At 41.4% G+C, this 19,317-nt stretch overlaps 1 protein-coding gene across 6 annotated transcripts in view; it reads right to left on the bottom strand.

The window, feature by feature from the left end:
* The window catches only part of RNF216 (ring finger protein 216), a 170,269-nt gene that overhangs the window by 91,207 nt on the left and 59,745 nt on the right, over positions 1-19,317 (bottom strand). For 5 of the 6 annotated variants that reach the window (XM_082431537.1, XM_082431539.1, XM_082431542.1 and 2 more), the window contains exons 10-13: positions 16,310-16,360; positions 14,610-14,747; positions 12,453-12,601; positions 11,863-11,941 (exon numbers count right to left, since the gene is read on the bottom strand). In XM_082431537.1, the coding sequence (XP_082287663.1) occupies positions 11,863-11,941; positions 12,453-12,601; positions 14,610-14,747; positions 16,310-16,360 (417 nt within the window). The remainder of the gene's footprint in view (positions 1-11,862; positions 11,942-12,452; positions 12,602-14,609; positions 14,748-16,309; positions 16,361-19,317) is intronic. The other variant, XM_082431538.1, reaches the window with a different exon arrangement.

Here is a 19,317-nt window from a genome sequence, read left to right as displayed (position 1 = left end):
ACCTCTGAGAGTTTCAAGGGGAGAAATCTGAGGGGCTGTGCCAGCCCCCAAGAGGAAGCAGGCATAGCGGCACTGCTTGTGCCCGCTTACCAGTCCCCTAAGCTTGGAGATATCATGGGTTCAGTTCCAGATCATGGCAAAAGCAAATATGCTGTAAAGGCAGTCACATGAATTTTTTGATTTCTCAGTGCATATAAAAGTTATGCTGACACTATACTGTACAATGTACTATTAAGTGTACAATGGCATTATGTCTACAAAATGTATATACCTTAATTAAAAACTACTTTATTGGTAAAGAATGCTAACCATCACCTGAGCCTTCAGCGAGTCATAATCTTTTTGCAATAGTAACGTCAAAGATCACTGATCACCATAACAAATATAATAATAATGAAACAGTTTGAAACATTGCAAGAATTACCAAAATGTGCCACAGAGACACAAAGTGAGCAAATGCTGTTGGAAAAACAGCAACAAAAGACTTGCTCAATGCAGGGTAGACATAAACCTTCCATTTGTATAAAAAAAAAAAAAAAAAAAAAAAAAAGATGCAGTGTCTGTGAAGTGCAATAAAATGAGGTATGCCTGTACAAAAATAAAAACTATTTCTGTACAGTTGAGGGGAAGCAAAAATAAATGTTTTATTCATACTGGCATTTCAGTTTAATGTATGCATATTTTTACCTTTCCCTATTTTGGGTGGATATCTATCTCCCTTTTAAGTAACGACTACAAACAACAGCAAAGATGGTATTTATTTGACTTTTATTAGGGAAGGCAGGGTGGGAAGAGGTAAGCAATAATTGCCTTTCGTTGCTTTTATTCTTCTTGGAAACACACAAACACACACCCCTAACTGGAAGACCTAGCTTCTCAAACACAATGTTTGATGTGTTAAGATGTCAAGTAAGGAAGTGTGTTTAGTTATCAACCAAAATCTTTCAAGGATTGAGAAGCCTATGATGAACAGACTCACTACGCTGTTTACTATGGGGAATTTTAAAAAGTGGAAAAAAAATATTAAGACAAAAACAGTTAAATCCTGAAACCTCGCTGCTACAGTGCCAGCTCTACTCAGTGCTTGTTGGGAGGACGGCTCACAGAGATGGCCTTTGGGATCCACTCTGGACTGTTTGGGGGAGGTAGGGAGGCCCCCCTTTGGGTTCTCAGCTCCACCATTTTACCTCAGTGTCCACTTCATAGGGTGGCTATGGGGACCTACAGGAGCCTAGGACCCTGCAAGGCACCCTTCCTGACACACCTGCATGCCACTGCAGCCTGAGGTCTTAAGCTGTTCAGCCAGAGCCCTCGGGCTCGGAAGGAAGTGACTCACCTTGAGAGAAGCAGGGGCAGCTGAATGCCTGAGAAGGAATTCCCACACCACCCCACTTCTTTTCTGGACTTGCATTATGCAGCATGGACTTCCACGCCAGTAAAGGAGCCCTCATTTGGGGACTTAAAAATCCTTTGTTACCCAGACATTTGGTTCTTCTCAATGTTACTTCCAGAATAAAGGTCCTCCCTGATAAGAAAACAAGAGGCTCAAGCTTCATTCATATCTAGATAAATGTAAAGGCCTGTGCTCAGCACACGAGTCAGCTGACTGGCTGGGCCTCAAATTATAGTGCTGCTAATAAGTGCCAACCGTCCACTGTCACAGCTGGAGCTGCCCTGGCACTGACAGCTGGTCCCGGCTCATTTACATTCTCTTCACACAGCCATTGAGCTACTTTAGGTGGCTGCAGATGCCTGTTTTTTAGCAACAGACTGGTTCACTGCAGATGTGAATTTTGGTTATATTTTACTACTGCAGAGTCAGTAACACTGAATGCTACCAAAGATAGGATGGTGCCTGGGAAGCACGAAAAAAGATGAGTAGAGAAGAAAGCTAGCAGGTGGGAAAGATACATAAAAACAAATATAAGTGACACTGGGAAAAGATGAGTGGTTACACAGTCACTTCACATTCTCCACTAAAAGATACCAAACTAGGCATTCTTCACAGTTACTCTGATTAAAGTCTTACCACCCGATGGTTTCCCTAATAGCACGTGCTTCGTGAGTATTCTTAAAGCTCCACCTTGTGGTCCTGGTTACCTTTCGGGAAAGCTCTACTTACATATCTCTGAGTTTATGGAGCAAATTTATGGTTCTGGACAGTTAGAAAGAGACCCAACAGGGAAACTTCTGACCCTAAAAAATATTCCAGAAGTATCACTTTCAAATCTCTTTTTAATCTAACACCCTGCAGTCCCACACCAAACCCATCCAATCCACTCCTAAAAGTGGCACATTGAAAACAAACTGATGAATCCTTTATCTGAGAGCACACAGGACGCCGAGGGCCTTGACAAAGGCATTTCATCATATCAATGTAACAAAGACTCTCCCCCCATTTCATCAAAGATACAGTGTCTTACTAACTCTTCAGGGATTTCAGGGGAATGATTCCAGGCATTCAAGCCCGTCTCCAGATAATGCATTAATATAAATGCCTCATCTCAGAGTGACAAGTTCCCGGAAATCTAACTGGAGTTTAGATTACTGGCAGTGACACTGCAATAAGGAAGCAGAAGCCCTTAGTCTCACAAGGGCCCAAATTAGCTCGTGGCTCATTTCTTGAAGATGAGGAATCCTCAAGGATTAACAGTTGGTTTAGCCATGTAGCTGAAGAGAAAGAACGTCGTAAGGAGAATGTGTACAAGTGAAAAAGGTAAAAGCATATGTCCTAACAACAATGACTCTTTGATGTTAAATTCTGAATGCAAAGAGTGGTTTGCTTTGGTACTAAACCTAAAAGAATTCTGTCAATTCTGCTTACAGGACAGTGTTTTGCTGACACACATGCTTTTGAAATGCCCAAGAGAAAACCTTTCTTCATAGAGTGTTAGTGCCACCTTGTGGCGAATCTTTCCAGAGCTCCTAATAAGGATCAAACGTTTTACTTTTCAGTTCTCCCTTCTTTTCAAAGGACAGCTGGGAACTTCTCAGTAACCGTTAACCAGCTGTCACTGCCTCAGGTCCCATGAGACAGTTTTCCCTTTATTTCTCACAGTGGTCCAAACACTGCAGATCTTACCCTAATGGTAGAAAGCAAGTCTAGAACATGAATGCTACTGTCCGCAAGTGAGGGTCAGGTTCTGAAGCACACTGTGATCGATAACACTTTATGATGCATTCTCTTCACTGTAAACACTACTAAGGGACATAAAAAAATGTGAATCACTGGAAAGACTTATTTTGAACTTTGATAGCAGTACTCAACATTTTAAAGGTAATACTTTCCTTATAAACTCACCTATAAATTTGATGAGACTCTAATGCAAATGCTACCAGCGACCTTAGGTGCCAGCATTCTCTAACTCCTGTGACCTAACTCCTAGAGGGCCTCACCCCAGCCCCCCTGAGCTCCCTGCATTCTGCCCTCTGCCTTCCCCCAGGACTCCCGCCTTTCAATACATCTTATTCCTGACTCCAAAATCTTTCTGCAGCCCATATCTCTCCTGTGTTCCTGACCCTAGTCATGTCCCAAATAATTACCGAGCACCTGATATGTGCCAGGCACTGGGGAAAAGTACGCTTACTGAATCCCTCCACCCTCAAAACTCAACATGTGCAAAACAGAGTTGATCTTCTCTCCTGGAACCTTTTTCTATTCTATTTCCAATTTTGTGTGAATAGCATCATCACCCACTTAGTGGCTCAAACCAGAAAAGTGAGTCATCTGGGCTTCTCCCCACCCCACAGTCAAATATCTCTTTCTAATCCTATCTCCCTACTATCTTTCCTTTTCTCCACCCCTATTGTCAGTTGTGGTTCTCATGATCTGTACCAGTCAGAATGTGCTCGGTTATGCTGTTGGAACAAACTCAAATTTCAGTAGCTCAGAACAAACTTATTTCTACATGTCTATCTTGGCAGAAGGAAAAGACACAGTGAACCATATCCTCTCTTTTTAAAATTGTGGTAAGAAACACATAACACGAAATCTACCCTATTAACGCATTTTAAGTGTACAGTTCAGTACTGTTACCTATGTGTGCACTGCTGTGCAGCAGAGCTCTGGAACTTCTGCATCCTGTGTGACTGAAATTCTATACCCATTGCACAGCAACTCCCCAGTTCCCCTCCCCTGGCAACCACAATTCTACTTTCCGCTTCTATGACTTTGACTACTTTAGATATGCCTCGTCAGTGGAATCATACTGTATTCGCCTTTTTGTGACTGGCTTATCTCACTTAGTATAATGTCCTCAAGGTTCATCCACGTCGTAGAATCTCCTTCTTTTTAAATACTGAATAATATTCCATTATATGGATGGACCATATTTTCTTTATCTACTGGATATTTAGGCTGTTTCCATATCTTGATTATAAATAATAATGCAATGAACATGGTAGCACAAATATTTCTTCAAGATCCTGTCTTCAATTCCTTTGGATAAAAATCCAGAAGTGGGATTGCTAGATTGTATAGTAGTTTTATTTTTAATTTTTTGAGGACACTTCATACCATTTTCCATAGCAGCTGTACCATTTTACGTTCCCACCAACATCCTGTAATGGTTTCAATTTCTCCATATCCTTGCTGACACTTGTTATTTTTTGCTTTTTTTTTTGATACTGGCCACCCTAATAGACATGAGGTGATACCTCACTGTGGTTTTGATTTGCATTTCCCTGATGATTAGTTATATAGTATAGCACCTTTTCATATACCTGTTAGCCATTTGTATGTCTTCTTCACAGAAATGCCTAGTCAGGACCTTTGCCCATATTTGTTTTTTGTGTTGTTGTTTGTTACTGAGTTGTAGAAATTCCTTATATATTATGGATATTAATGCCTTATCAGATAAATAGGTTGCAAATACTTTCTCCCATTCCAAAGGCTGCCTTTTAACTCTGTTGATTGTTTCCTTTGTTGCCCAGAAGCTTTTTAGTTTGATGCATTCCTATTTGTCTATTTTTGTTTTTGTTGTCTGTGCTTTTAGTGTCAGATTCAGGAAATTACTGCCAAGACTAATGTTAGGAAACTTTCCCCCTATGTTTTCTTTTAGGAATTTTATAAGTTTCAGGTCATTTGTTTAAGTCTTTAATCCATTTTGAGTTGATTTTTGTACATGGTATAAGATAATGGCTAATTTCATTTTTTTTAACATGTGGTTATCCAGTTTTCCCAGCAACATTTGTTGAAGAGACTATCCTATTGTGTAGTCCTGGCACCCTTGACTATATATGCATGGATTTATTTCTGGGCTCTCTATTCTGTTCCACTGGTCTCTATGCCTGTCTTTATGCCAGTAACATACTGTTTGGACCACTGTGGCTTTGTAACATGCTTTGAAGTGTGGAAGTGTGCGGCCTCCAGCTTTGTTCTTCTTTCTTGAGATTGTTTTGGCTACTGGGGTTCCATATGAATTTTAGGATTGTTTTTTCTGTTTCTGTAAAAAATGCCATTGGGATTTTCATAGTGAATGTACTGAATCTGTAGATAGCTTTGGATAGTATGACATTTTAATAACCAATCCAAGCACATGGATGTCTTTCCACTTATTTGTATCTCCTTTAATTTCCTTCAACAGTGTTTTGCGGTTTTCAGTGCATAAGTCTTTCACCTCCTTGGTTAAGTTTATTCCTAAGTACTTTACTCTTTTTGATTCTATTATAAATGGAACTGTTTTCTTAATTTCCTTTTTGCATTGTTTGTTGTTAACATATAAAAACTCAACTGATTTCTGTATGTTGATTTTGTATCCTGCAACCTTGCTGAATTTGTTAGTTCTAACAGGTTTTTAAAAAAAAATAATTTATTTAATTTATTTATTTTTGGCTGCGTTGGGTCTTCATTGTTGCGCACGGGCTTTTCCTAGTTGCAGCGAGCAGAGAATACTCTTCGTTGCAGTGCGTGGGCTTCTCATTGCAGTGGCTTCTCCTGTTGCGGAGCACAGGCTCTAGGAGTGCGGGCTTCAATAGTTCTGGTTCGCGGGCTCTAGAGCGCAGGCTCAGCAGTTGTGGCACACGGGCTTAGTTGCTCCGCAATAATGTGGGATCTTCCCGGACCAGGGAGCGAACCCGTGACCCCTACAATGGCAGGAGGATTCTTAACCACTGCTCCACCAGGCAAGCCCCTTTTACGATTTGAATGCCTTTTATTTCTTTTTCTCGCTTATTGCTCCAGCTAGGACTTCCAGTACTAATGTTGAACAGAAGTGGCAAAAGTGATCCTTGCCTTTTTCCTGATCTTAGTGGAGAAGTTTTAGTTTTTCACCAATGGCTGTAGGCTTTTCATACATGGCCTTTATTATGTTGAGGTAATTTCCTTCTACTCCTAGTTTGTTGAGTGTTTTTTATTATGAAAGGGTGTCGAATTTTGTCAAATGATTTTTCTGCATCAACTGAGATGATATAATTATCCTTCCGTTAATGTGGTCTATCACACTGATTGATTTTTGTAGAACCATCCTTCATTCCAGGGATAAATCCCATTTGGTCATGGTGTATAATCCTTTTAATGGGCTGTTGAATTTGGTTTGCTAGTATTTTGTTTAGGAGTTTTGCATCTACATTTGTCAGGAACGTTGGCCTGTAGTTCTCTTGTGGTATCTCTGTCTGGCATTGGTAGCAGGGTAATGCTGGCCTTATAAAATGTATACTTGAGAAGAATGTATATTCTGCTCCTGTTGGGGGGAATGTTTTGTATGTCTGTTAGGTCCATTTGGTTTACAGTGTTGCTCAAGTCCTTTGTTTCTTTACTGATTCTTTATCTGCTTGTTCTATGATTGAAAATGGAGTAGTGAAATCTACAACTATTACTGAATTGCCTATTTCTCCCTTCAGATATGTCAGTGTTTGTTTCATATGTTTGGGTGCTATGACAATGGATGCATATACATTTATCCCTGTTATATCTTCCTGGTTAATTGATCCTTTCACCATTAAATAATGTCCTTCTCTCTTATGACAGTTCTGACTTACAGACTATTTTGTATGACATAAGAATGGCCACCCTGGCTCTCTTTTGGTTATCATTTGCATGAAATACCTTTTTCCATCCTTTTGTTTCCAATGTGTGCCATTAAATTTCTTTTTTAAAATACAATTCAATTAATTAATTAATTATTTTTTGGCTGTGTTGGGTCCTTGCTCACAGGTGGGCCCTCCCCAGCTGCGTAAGCAGGGGCCTCTCCCCACCACGGTGCATGTGCCTCTCACCACGGTGGCCTCTCCGCTGTGGAGCATGGGGTCCAGGCGAGTGGGCCCCAGCAGCTGTGGCGCGTGGGCTCAGGAGCCGTGGCTTGTGGGTTCCAGAGCGCAAGCTCAGCAGCCATGGCGCACAGGCCCAGCTGCTCTGCGGCATGTGGGGTCTTCCTGGACGAGGGATCGAACCCACGTCACCTGCGCTGGCAGGCGTACCCTCAACCACTGAACCACCAGGGAAGTCCGCCATTAAATTTCAAGTGAGTCTTTTGTAGACAGTATATAGTTGGATTAAAAGAAAAAAAAAAAAAAATCCAAGGCTTCCCTGGTGGCGCAGTGGTTAGGAATCTGCCTGCCAGTGCAGGCGACACAGGTTCGAGCCCTGGTCCGGGAAGATTCCACATGCCGCGGAGCAACTAAGCTCATGTGCCACAACTACTGAAGCCCGTGCTCCACAACAAGAGAAGCCACCTCAATGAGAAGCCCGCGTACCACAATGAAGAGCAGCCCCTGCTCGCCACAACTAGAGAAAGCCAGCACGCAGCAACGAAGACCCAATGCAGCCAAAAATAAATAAATTAAAAAAAAAAAAAATCCACTCAGTCACTCTGTGTCCTTTGGTTGGAAATTTTAATCCATTTACATTTAAAGTAATTAATGACAGGGAAGAACTTACTACTGTAATTTTGTTGTTCTCTGTCTTGTAGCTTTTTGGTCTCTTTTCCTCTTTTGCTGTCTTCCTCTGTGTTTCGTTGAATTTCTCGTAGTGACACGCTTTGACTCCTTTCTTTGTGTATATCTATAACAATCTATTTTCAGCTGATAACAACTGTGATCACATACAAAAACTCTACTCTCTTACCTCCCTTCCATTTCATGTTGTTGATGTTACAAATTATGTCTTTTTATATTGTGTATCCATAAACATATTTTGTATATTTTCCATAATTTTAAGTTCTATACCAGAGTTAAAAGTGATTATATACACACACGTCACAGTATTCTGTTTGTCTACATACCCACCTTTACCAGTGAGCTTTATACTTTCACGTGCTTTTGTGTTTCTATCTAGCATCCCTTCATTTCAACTCAAATGACTTCCTGTAGCATTTCTTGTAGGGCAGGCCTAGTGGTGATGAACCCCCTAAGCTGTTGTTTATCTGCGAATGTCTTAATTCCTCCCTCAGTTATGCCAGATACAGTAGTCTTGACGGGCAGGGTTTTTTCTTTTACTTTTTTAGCACTATGAACATATCATCTTACTCTCTTCTGTCCTGTAAGGTTTCTGCTGAGATATGCTCTGAGAATCTTTTTTTTAAAAATAAATTTATTTATTTTATTTATTTATTTTTGGTTGCATTGGGTCTGCGCGCGGGCTTTCGCTAGTTGCGGCAAGCGGGGGTTACTCTTTGTTGCAGTACATGGGCTTCTCTTGTTGCGGAGCATGGGCTCTAGGCACGCGGGCTTCAGCAGTTGTGGCTTGCAGGCTCTAGAGCGCAGACTCAGTAGTTGTGGCGCACGGGCTTAGTTGCTCCACGGCATGTGGGATCTTCCCAGATCAGGGCTCGAACCCATGTCCCCTGCATTGGCAGGCAGGTTCTTAACCACTGCCTTATGGGAGACTCACTGTACATGACAAGTTGCTTTTCCCTTGCTGTTTAAAAAATTCTCTTTGTCTCTGACTTTTGACCATTTGATTATAAAATGTCTGGGTCCATCCTAATTGAGCATCTTCATGATGATTATTTGGATTCTTTGTCAAGTAATTCACATACCTCCATTTCTTTAGGGATAGTTTCTGAATATTTATTTTGTTCCTTTGGTTAGACCATGGTTCTTCTTGTGCCTTGTTACTTTGTCAGGATCTATACATTTGAAAAACAGCCAACTCTCCCAGTCTTTAGACTGGCCCTGTACAGGGAAAAACCTTTACCAATCAGTTGGGCTATAAATTATGGAGGACTCTCAAACCTCTTCTGTGGATGCACCTTCTCTGGACCTATGTGTGTAAATTCCCAATTCAGAGAGGTTTTGCTGCCTTTTTTTTTTCAGGAGCTTGTAATCTCTTGCTCCCTCTGGTGTCCGTCTACAGTACTGCATGTTCTCTGGAGGGGCTGTAAGATGCCCAGCTTTTTTGTTCTCAGTAGACCTCAAGCATCTAGAGTATGGTGGGTCTCACCAATGCTCTGAGTTGGGCAAGAGAGAAACCAGTCCCTTGAAGAGCTCCACCCTCCCCCCAAAAGCTAGAACATTGGGTATATGTCCCACTCTTCCTTTCTCCTTGAGGGAAAAGCCACAGAGACGTAATGGCCTCTGTCTGCTATACTGTGGGTCCTTTGTAGCAGCAGCAAGTCTCTCAGCTCTTTTTTCCTCAGAAGCTTCCAGGCATCTAGAGTATGCAGGGTCCTGTCAGTGCTGAGTCAAGTGAGACAGAAACCAGCCCCTTGGGCAGTACCCCAAAAAGCTGGGACACTGGACGCACACTCCAACTCTTCCCCTCCCTACCAGAAGCTGGGAATTGGGGGTTTTCTCTTGCTCTTTCCACACTAAGCCAAGGAAAGGGGCAAAGATGAGTGAGTGTATGCTAGTCCAAACCACTGCTTTTGTTCTTGATGATCTGAAACCTGGTGCTCCCTCCTGTCGGTGCTCAGATTTAGGAAAGACATAAGCCCGCCCCTTGGGCAAGCCCTCTGAGAAGTCTGAATGTTAGCTGTATGTTCTAGTCTGCTCTTTGCCTTCCCAAGGAGAAGAGAGGAGTTAGGTGTTTCCTCCCATGAGTGCTACGTGTGCTGGGGTACGGGCTCTGGGGAGTGAGCTCCACTAATTTTCCTATAGGCCTCAATGCAGCTAACTACCCTGTATGGAGTGCAGGAGCCTCGTAACTGGTTTCTAGATTTCTCACAAAGGAAACTGGTCCATGTATTGTTGAATCAGTGTTTCTGTGGGGGAAGGAGAATTTGGGGCTACCTATTCCACCACCTTGCTGACATCACCCCTAAGCATTTATTTTACCACTTTTTTTGCAAGTGACCTCTCACCCATACTCACATTTCACTGGCCAAAAGAAGCTACACAGCCCCCTCCAAGTTCAGCAGGGCGAGTATATTCCTCCCACAGAGAGGAAGCAGAATATCTGGGTTTTCTGCCTAGCATCTTAAGAGCCTCTAGGAGGCTTTTACTGATATCCCAGGCTGGATATTCTCAAAATACTCACGGGATGCTGTTTTAGACTCCTAAGTACTACCCTGAGACATAGCTGTCTCTGGCATTCCAAATCATATATGAGCACTTTCATTGGCAAGGTCTAATTTGGAATCTTACCAGGAAATATAATTCCTAGCTCAAACTAGCAATTCCTGGAGACTCCAGAGGGGGGTGACAGTGATGTGCATCTCTCACCTTGATTACTCAACAGCCAAACAGATCTCCCTGCCTTTTCACTCCCCTATCCTCCTGCCTCAGAATGGTGCTGAAGGCCTGCATGGCCCTGGCCCCTCCCAGCTCGTAAGCCTTTCTCTTCACACTCCCAGTACCAGTGAGTGTCCAGGATACTACTGCTCCTTGGACCTACAGCATTCCACACCTTCACTTTCACTTTACTCCCACCCTTTTCTTCCCTTGGCTACCTCCCTTGCTCTCTGTATCTTAGTTCAGGCACTGCCTTCCCAGGCATTCTAGAGCTGAACACACTGGAAGCACACAGGACAGTCAGTGAGTCTGCTTTCTTAGCTCCAAGATTCCAGAGACTACTGAAATATTTGTTATAGCAACAGTAATTGGGGACAAATTACTAATGGATACATCAATTGTAAGAAAATATCCAGATTTTACACAGAAATGTTAATGTTGAAAACAAAATGAGTAAGGTTTTAGTCTATCAGTGTAGTTTCTTCTTCCTTTTCCAATATCTACTTTCATTTCTTCACTCCCCAAAAGGCGGAGATATTATAATATTCAACTCTGATCATTCTATTTTAGGAAAACAGCTTAAAACACACTTGTGTCTATGTGGATGCCAATATTATATTCCTTAAAAACTCTTAAGTGGCTTATAAATGGTTGACCAATATCAAGACATTCTTAGTTCACGGAATAGGAGTCTAAAGGGAAGAAAGATTTTCAGCAGCAAGGCGACTAGACAGCTTTGGTCTCACCTGACACAATCAGTCCTTATGTGAACAGCTGAGTGAATCATCTACCGCATGTGACAGAGATGCCACCATGATGCCCAATTCTTTAATCAAAGAAACACCACTTGGGCTTTGCAAGTGGCAGGAAGTGTGTGCACGCTCATGTGCGCACACAGAAAAGAAGTATTTGAGCACAAGAGGGTGGTGAAAGAGCAAGCAAGAAAAATACTGGCACAGTGGAAGAAACACAGAACCCTTCACATTTTACACTGCAGTATCTGCCCTTTAGGAAGATGGCATAAAACAGGGATCCAGAGCTATGTGATTAAAATTCCGTAGTGGCCCCTATCTCTGCAACGAAGTCAACCGCCATTCACAAAGAACCAATCTTCACTTGCTTTCATGAAAAGGAGAGCACTCAAATCCTCCTCATGGGTCAGCATGCAGACAACCAGCACATATCCGTGCCACAAAGGCAGTCCATAATACCATAGTTCAACTATGAATCTAGAAAAAATATTTGCCTCCCTACCTTTCGGCAGCGAGGATTGGGACAACTGAACCTCTTCACATCACTGTCCAACAGAGCAGGAAAGCTGCAGGAGGGGCACCTAGAATCAAAACAGCAGAAGGAATATTATTCAGAATATTAAAGCCTGATTTGTTCCATGTGATTATTCATACTAAGATGGAGTTTTCAGCTGGACAGCCACACCTCCTTTTGCTCCTTAACTTTTCATTAAAACATGGACTGAGGCTCTGCTTTGTGCGGGCTCTCACCAGGAAATGCAGGTGCCATTCTGGGTCCTGCCTCAGTGCAAACCACTCAATATTTAACAAACCTTTCTGAGAACTCCTTACACATGTCATCTTTCCTCTAACCCAACGCACAAGGACTGTACCTATAAGCCAGATGATTAAGAGGTGCCAAGGAATGCAGGTAAAAATATGAACTGCAAATTTTTCTATCAATACAATTATTCTCTTATTTAAAAGCAAGAAATGCCAGAAAACCTGGAGCTAGAGCTCTGTTACAGAATCTTCATCACCAGTGAAAGGGCCCAGGCAGTCTTCCTAACAAGGAACGAGTGGACAGGTGACACTCTGACTCTGAGGACCCACCTGACAAGCTCGTCAGCGTAGGCTGCAGCAACTTCTTCTTCTGCTTTTCGCTCATAGTATTTACACAGGATGGTCTGGGGAAGCACCTTCTCCAGTTCACTGGTTGGGAATGAACATGTGCAGCTGCCTTCCATGCAGCTGAGCTCTGACTAGAATGATACGGTCAGGAGGCAAAGGGAAAAAAAAAATTTAACCAAGTTTTCAGAAACACAAAAAAACCCCAGTGGTTAAATGCATCTTTCAATAGGAAGCAAATAAATCGTGGTTTGGAACACAGACTCTGAGATGGTAAAGGTCCCCTCTTCTGTCCCCTCTTCTCTGAGAAACCACACTCAAAACAAGAAAACCATGAAACAAAAACACGAAGTCCATCTTTGATTCTACCAGAGGACGTCTATCAGCCTAAACCACAATATATGAAGATGGGAAGTAGATGAGGAAGGATAAATCGCTTAGCAGATTAGAGGAGGAAAGTCACAGCTCAGTGTCTGAAAAGCAGATACTCATGATAAGCAAGTTGATTCCCTCTACAGTCTGTGGAAAAGCTGGAGTTCCGAACTTCTTGAAAGGCAGAGATGAGTGGTAGGAGGGGAGGGGATTGACAAAATGCTATTGCACACTTAATAGGCTACAGTATAGTGTAAACATAACTTTTCTATGCACTGGGAGATCAAAAAGTTGTGTGACTCATTTTATTGTGATATTTGTTTTACTGCAGTGGCCTGGAACCGAACTTGCAATATCTTTAAACTATGCCTTTATTCTGCTAATCACAACCACTCTGCTCAATAACTGCTCCTTAGGGGACTTCCCTGGTGGCGCAGTGGTTAAGAATCCACCTGCCAATGCAGGGGACACAGGTTTGAGCCCTGGTCTGGGAAGATCCCACATGCCGTGGAACTAAGCTCGTGCGCCACAACTACTGAGCCAGCGCACTAGAGCCCGCGAGCCACAACTACTGAGCCCGCATGCCACAACTACTGAAGCCTGCACGCCTACAGCCCATGCTCTGTAACAAGAGAAGCCACCACAATGAGAAGCCCGCGCACTGCAACGAAGAGTAGCCCCCACTCGCTGCAACTAGAGAAAGCCCGCCGCAGCAACGAAGACCCAACGCAGCCAAAAATAAATAAATAAATACATTTATAAACAAAAAACAAAAAAACCCCTGCTGGGCTTCCCTGGTGGCGCAGTGGTTGAGAATCTGCCTGCCAATGCAGGGGACACAGGTTCGAGCCCTGGTCTGGGAAGATCCCACATGCCGCGGAGCAACTGGGCCCCTGAGCCACAATTACTGAGCCTGCGTGTCTGGAGCCTGTGCTCCGCAACAAGAAAGGCCACGATAGTGAGAGGCCCACGCACCGCGATGAAGAGTGGCCCCCGCATGCCCCAACTATAGAAAGCCCTCTCACAGAAACGAAGACCCAACACAGCCATAAAGTAAAACAAAAACAAAAACAAAAACAAAAACACAACAGGAAACAGAATAAACTCATGGAGCTTACATTCTAGTTGGAAAAGAAAGACATTACACAAAATAAAAAAAAAAAAAAACCCTGCTACTCAGTCCTTGACTAAATTACAACTGATTTTAGAATAATTGATGTCAAGTGGCTTGATTATTGGTGAGGCATTTATGAAAAGCAATTTTGGTTTTTAACTGTTCATTAAGACAAAACAAAACTCCTTTCCATATTGTATGTTGGTGTCAAGAGAAACTGACTTTGGACAGAGAAATATAATCTTGTATAAAATATTATTCATTTTAATACAACTATATAAAATGTTTTAAAAATTTTGTTAAAAAAATACTAATTTGCAGCCTCATATATTCAAACAGCCTGCAAGATTCTCTTTTTGAGTTCATCCTTCATTTTAATTTCAAACAGAAGATGACTGAAGAAGCTGGTGCTCCAGTGAGCTGGGTATGAGAGCATGGAAGAATTAACCATTCCCTGAAAAGAAATCTGCTGTGCTTCAAATCAACATAATCACACAAATCAAAGGCTGTCTAGGAATCACACACATTAGCATGTCCTGGCAGAGTTCCACATCACCTCAGAAAAGGCACTTCCATGAGGTATTTACACTTGTCTATAAATGTGGTGTCCTCAAACTCTGTATTTCCTATGTATGGACACATTGTACGGTTCTTACCTTTCCAGATCCAAAGACTGCCTCTTGGGCATATCTGATGAGACACTCTTTGCAGAACAAGTGAGCATCTGCACACTGCGTCAGTTCCTCAAATGGAAATTCCCCGTAGCAGCAGCGGCACTCAATCAACTGGCCATCCTGCAAGCCACCAGAAACGCACATGAAATTCCCTACACTCAAGTAGAGGGGCAGCCATGTTTCATATTCCCCCACCCCCAAACACATGCTGAGGTGAAAAGCAATCCCTAGAAGCCATAAAACAATCGTGAGCTGTTTTCGCTGTATAAATCTAGCTTAAGATGCTAGTACAAATATTAATACGTAGCTAAAGACAGTGAGATTTTCATTTTTTTTTTGGGGTATTTTTTGGTATCATCCTTTGTATAAAGTTATCATATTCATGAATTCCATGGTACCAGCAGAACAGTAACATCTATAATCAGATGTTAACATAACAGTCAGGGACAAGTGGCATGAGGGATATTATTTAAAAAGTTTCGGGCTTCCCTGGTGGCGCAGTGGTTGAGAGTCGGCCTGCCAATGCAGGGGACACGGGTTCGAGCCCTGGTCTGGGAGGATCCCACATGCCACGGAGCGACTAGGCCCGTGAGCCACAATTGCTGAGCCTGCACGTCTGGAGCCTGTGCTCCACAACGGAAGAGGCCGCAACGGTTTGAGAGGTCCGCGCACCGCGATGAAGAGTGGCCCCCGCTTGCCACAACTAGAGAAAGCCCTTGCACAGAAACGAAGACCCAACACAGCCATAAATTAATTAATTAATTAATTAAAAAAAAAAAAAAAAAAAAGAATCCGCCTGCTAGTGCAGAGGACACGGGTTCGAGCCCTGGTCCAGGAAGATCCCACATGCCACGGAGCAACTAAGCCCGTGCACCACAACTACTGAGCCTGCGCTCTGAGCCTGTGAGCCACAACTACTGAGCCTGTGCACCACAACTACTGAAGCCCGCACGCCTAGAGCCTGTGCTTTGCAACAAGAGAAGTCACCATGATGAGAAGCCCATGCACCACAACGAAGAGTAGCCCCTGCTCGCTGCAAGTAGAGAAAGCCTGTGCGCAGCAATGAAGACCCAAAGCAGCCAAAAATAAATTAAAAAAAAAAAAAAAAAAAGTTGGATTTTGCTCCTTATCATAAGACAAGAGTGCGATGGGGTCACGACTCAGCCCAAGCTTTATCTTAAGTGACTACTGAAGCTATATAAAGCAGCATCTCAAGTACTGCGAGTACCAGGAAACTTACACTTTTTATTAAGGGCAGTGATTGATCCAGTCACTAGTCCATTTCTACCATGTTAGAAAAGGCCACTACATGACGATGGCTGACATCATACAAAAGCCATCTGGTCCTGAGGTTAGACACATCTCTTCCTTCTAACTCTGTAAGTGATATGTGAATTCTAAAGTTTGCTCTAAGAGTCTATCCAATGGATTCCAGGCAATGTTTTTTAAGAGGCACGACTCTAACAATATTATCTTCCCTCCAAATCTGATCCAATTTGGAAGCAAGAGTGACTATAATGGTTTAAATACCTGACTGTAACTTAGCTGAAGCTCAGACTCAGCAGATCAACAGCAAAGGTTATACAGGAACCAATATGTCATCAAAATGCTCAGGAAATGTGAGAAGAGAAAACAGCTAATGAAAATACCCAGAATAAATTGATTGGTGAGATTTTAACTACCTTTTGATACTGTTCTTCATTCATCTGCAGGGCAAGCAAAAAGTCTTCATGCTGAGGAACAAAAAACCATACACGCAGATGCAAATTTAGTCAAGATGCCACAAACCATTAAGCACTTACTTTCATAAACATAAAAAAACCCTATTACTAATAGTCATCTCTTCAGTTACATAGTTTAGTAGTTTAAAAAGTTACCTGAGAGTAAATTTACAATGCATCAGAACACTACACATGAAAAAGGAAACCATATAAGTACTAGAATATATGGGGAAAACTTCCTTAAATCTGACTCAAAATATAGAAGGAATAAAAGACTGACATAAAACACTTATGAAGAGTACAGAACAGCATAAGCAAACAAAAAAAAACTGAATGGGTAAAAACCAAGCTTGACAACATACTTTGTTGGTGAGGTTAGCGGGAAACAGGCACTCTTGTACATTACTGGTGGGAATGCAAAACAGTACCACCACTATGGAAGGGAATTTGGCACCATATAACAGTTACGTAAGTATTTACACTCCAATTCATCAATTGCACTTGTAGGAATCTATTCCAAAGTTACCCTGGGGCAGAAATATGAAATGATGTATGCACAAAGTTATTTATCATGGCACTATTTATAATAGCAAAAAACTGGAAACAACCCTGAATGTCCCTCAATAGGGGAATAACTGAATCAACTCTGGTACTGCAGACAATGGGACACTAGGCAGTTTTAAAAAGGAAAGAGAAAAATCTCCATGGATTGCCGTGGAGTCTTCGCCAAGAAGCACAGTTAAGTGAAAAAGGCAAGGGTAGAACAGTGTGTACCTTTTAATAAGAAAGGTTTAAAAAAATAAATATATATATACATATATGCTTTTACATAAAATAAGACAAACCAAAAACTATTAGTAATGGTTATGTATAGAGGGAGTTAGAGGACATGGGGAGGACAGACAGGACAGAGGCTAGATCTCTCTGAATGTTGTTTTATAGTTTTGACTTTAAAAATACTTTACATAACTGAACAACAGAATTAAATGAAAAAGAAATTAAAAACCAATTCCTTAAAACTCAAACAGAAACAAATAAACTTCTTTGCTTACCAAGTTAATGGCATAACCACACTTATTTCAAGTAACTTTATAATATTTTAATTTCAAATTCCTAATCTAAGTTATAAATAAATCCTAGACCGTATTTAGCAATATTATTGGTAAGAATACTGGGTTGTTATTTGGGATCTACTAAGTATACAACATAGGATAAAGGAAATAAGCCATTATGGTAATGTAATTAAGAGCCAAGATTTTCAGCATAGGAGAAAAGAAATGCTTACATAAAATGAAAGAAGTAAAAAAAAAAAACCTCAGTATGAATTTCCACTAAAAGAAAATATGACACCTTGGAAAAGTTGGTGATTCCAGGTCCAGGTTAGGAAAAGCAGAAGTTGAACCTGGGTCACCAGGTATGCCAGAAAACAAGGATACTGTCAAAGACGACTAGGTCCAGGACAGCAGAACTAACTTGAAGGTGACGCCACTGGCCAAAGAAGGGACAATTTGGACATCAAAAAGATGACCACAACCATCTTGCCAATACTTCAACACTTCTCTGATGAGACTGGCAGTGATATTAGCAAATGTGGTGTTTTGATACTATACTGTGAAATGTGCCAACATCTGGAAGGTCTACATAACTCAGTGAATCGGTGTTTATGATAAAATCATGCATGGGTGAAAGATCTATTCGAACTGCAAGCTACACTAACAGATTTTAAAGTAACATACAGTCACAGGTAACTCTATGACGGATGGATCAAGATGACAATTCTCCAAAATTCCAATTTCTGTTTGAGATCCAGAATTTTATCATTGGACATAAATAATCACTTCATTCATTTTTGAGAAAATTCCTGCTAAATACCTAATTTTGAATAATCATAGTTTTTCTGTCAGTCATTTTTTCAAGTAAAAATGGTGGTTTTTTTGGGGGGTGGGTAGGGAGAAGGGCCTAATTCAGCAGCTTGCAATTCGATGTCACAAATGTTTCTCCTTGAGAAAACCATCACAGTCAGTATGCAGCAAAAGCACTTAATGCATACATTCGGCCCTCCATATATGCAGGTTCTGCATCCACAGATTCAACAACCTCAAATCAAAAATATCTGGGGGAAAAAAAATTCTAGAAAGTTCCAAAAAGAAAAACTTGAATTTACAGTGTACTGCCAATTATTTACAGAGCATTTACATGGTATTAAGTGTTGTAAGTAATCTGGAGATGATTTAAAGTATCCGGGAGGATGTGTGTAGGTTATATGCAAATACTATGCCATTTTATACAAAGGACTTGAGCATCTATAGATTTTGTTATCTGTGGTGGGGGTCCTGGAACCAACCCCCTATGGATACGGAGGGACAACTGTACTTCCCATTTTGTCATACAGAGTATTGAAAAGATGTTTTCAAGGGTTAAAATTTCATAAAGTAATAATTTCTACTGCTTCATCAAAGCATCAAATACATTTTTAGACGACATGGGCTTTTTTTGTTGTTTTTTTAAATGTGAGTGCATGGTGGTGAAGAAAGTAATGATTTCCAGTAGAGTTTGGTGCCACTGGCTTGATTCATGCTAAGGCACCATTACTTTTGTTCCTCAGTACAAATTCAACAATGTGAAAAAGGTAAATATCGTCTTATCATGATAAGAGATCTGACGTCGCAGACATCCTAAAGAGTCTTGGGAAACCCAGGGGTCCATGGGGCAAATTTGAGAGTTGCTGGTCTAGAAAACACATATAGGCACACTTCATTTTACTGCACTTTGCAGATAGTGCCTTTTTTTTTTTTTTAAAACAAACTGAAGGTTTGTGGCAACCCTGCATCAAGCAAGTCTGTCAGTGCCATTTTTCCAACAGCATTTGCTTACTTTACGTCTCTGGTCACATTCTGGCAATTCTCACAATATTTCAAACTTTTTCATTATTATTATTACTGTATTTGTTATGGTGATCAGTGATCTTT

This window comes from Balaenoptera physalus, assembly GCF_965194825.1.
Source record: "Balaenoptera physalus genome assembly, chromosome: 16".
In the NCBI taxonomy this organism is placed as follows: domain Eukaryota; kingdom Metazoa; phylum Chordata; class Mammalia; order Artiodactyla; family Balaenopteridae; genus Balaenoptera; species Balaenoptera physalus.
This window is presented reverse-complemented; position numbering and strand designations above follow the sequence as displayed.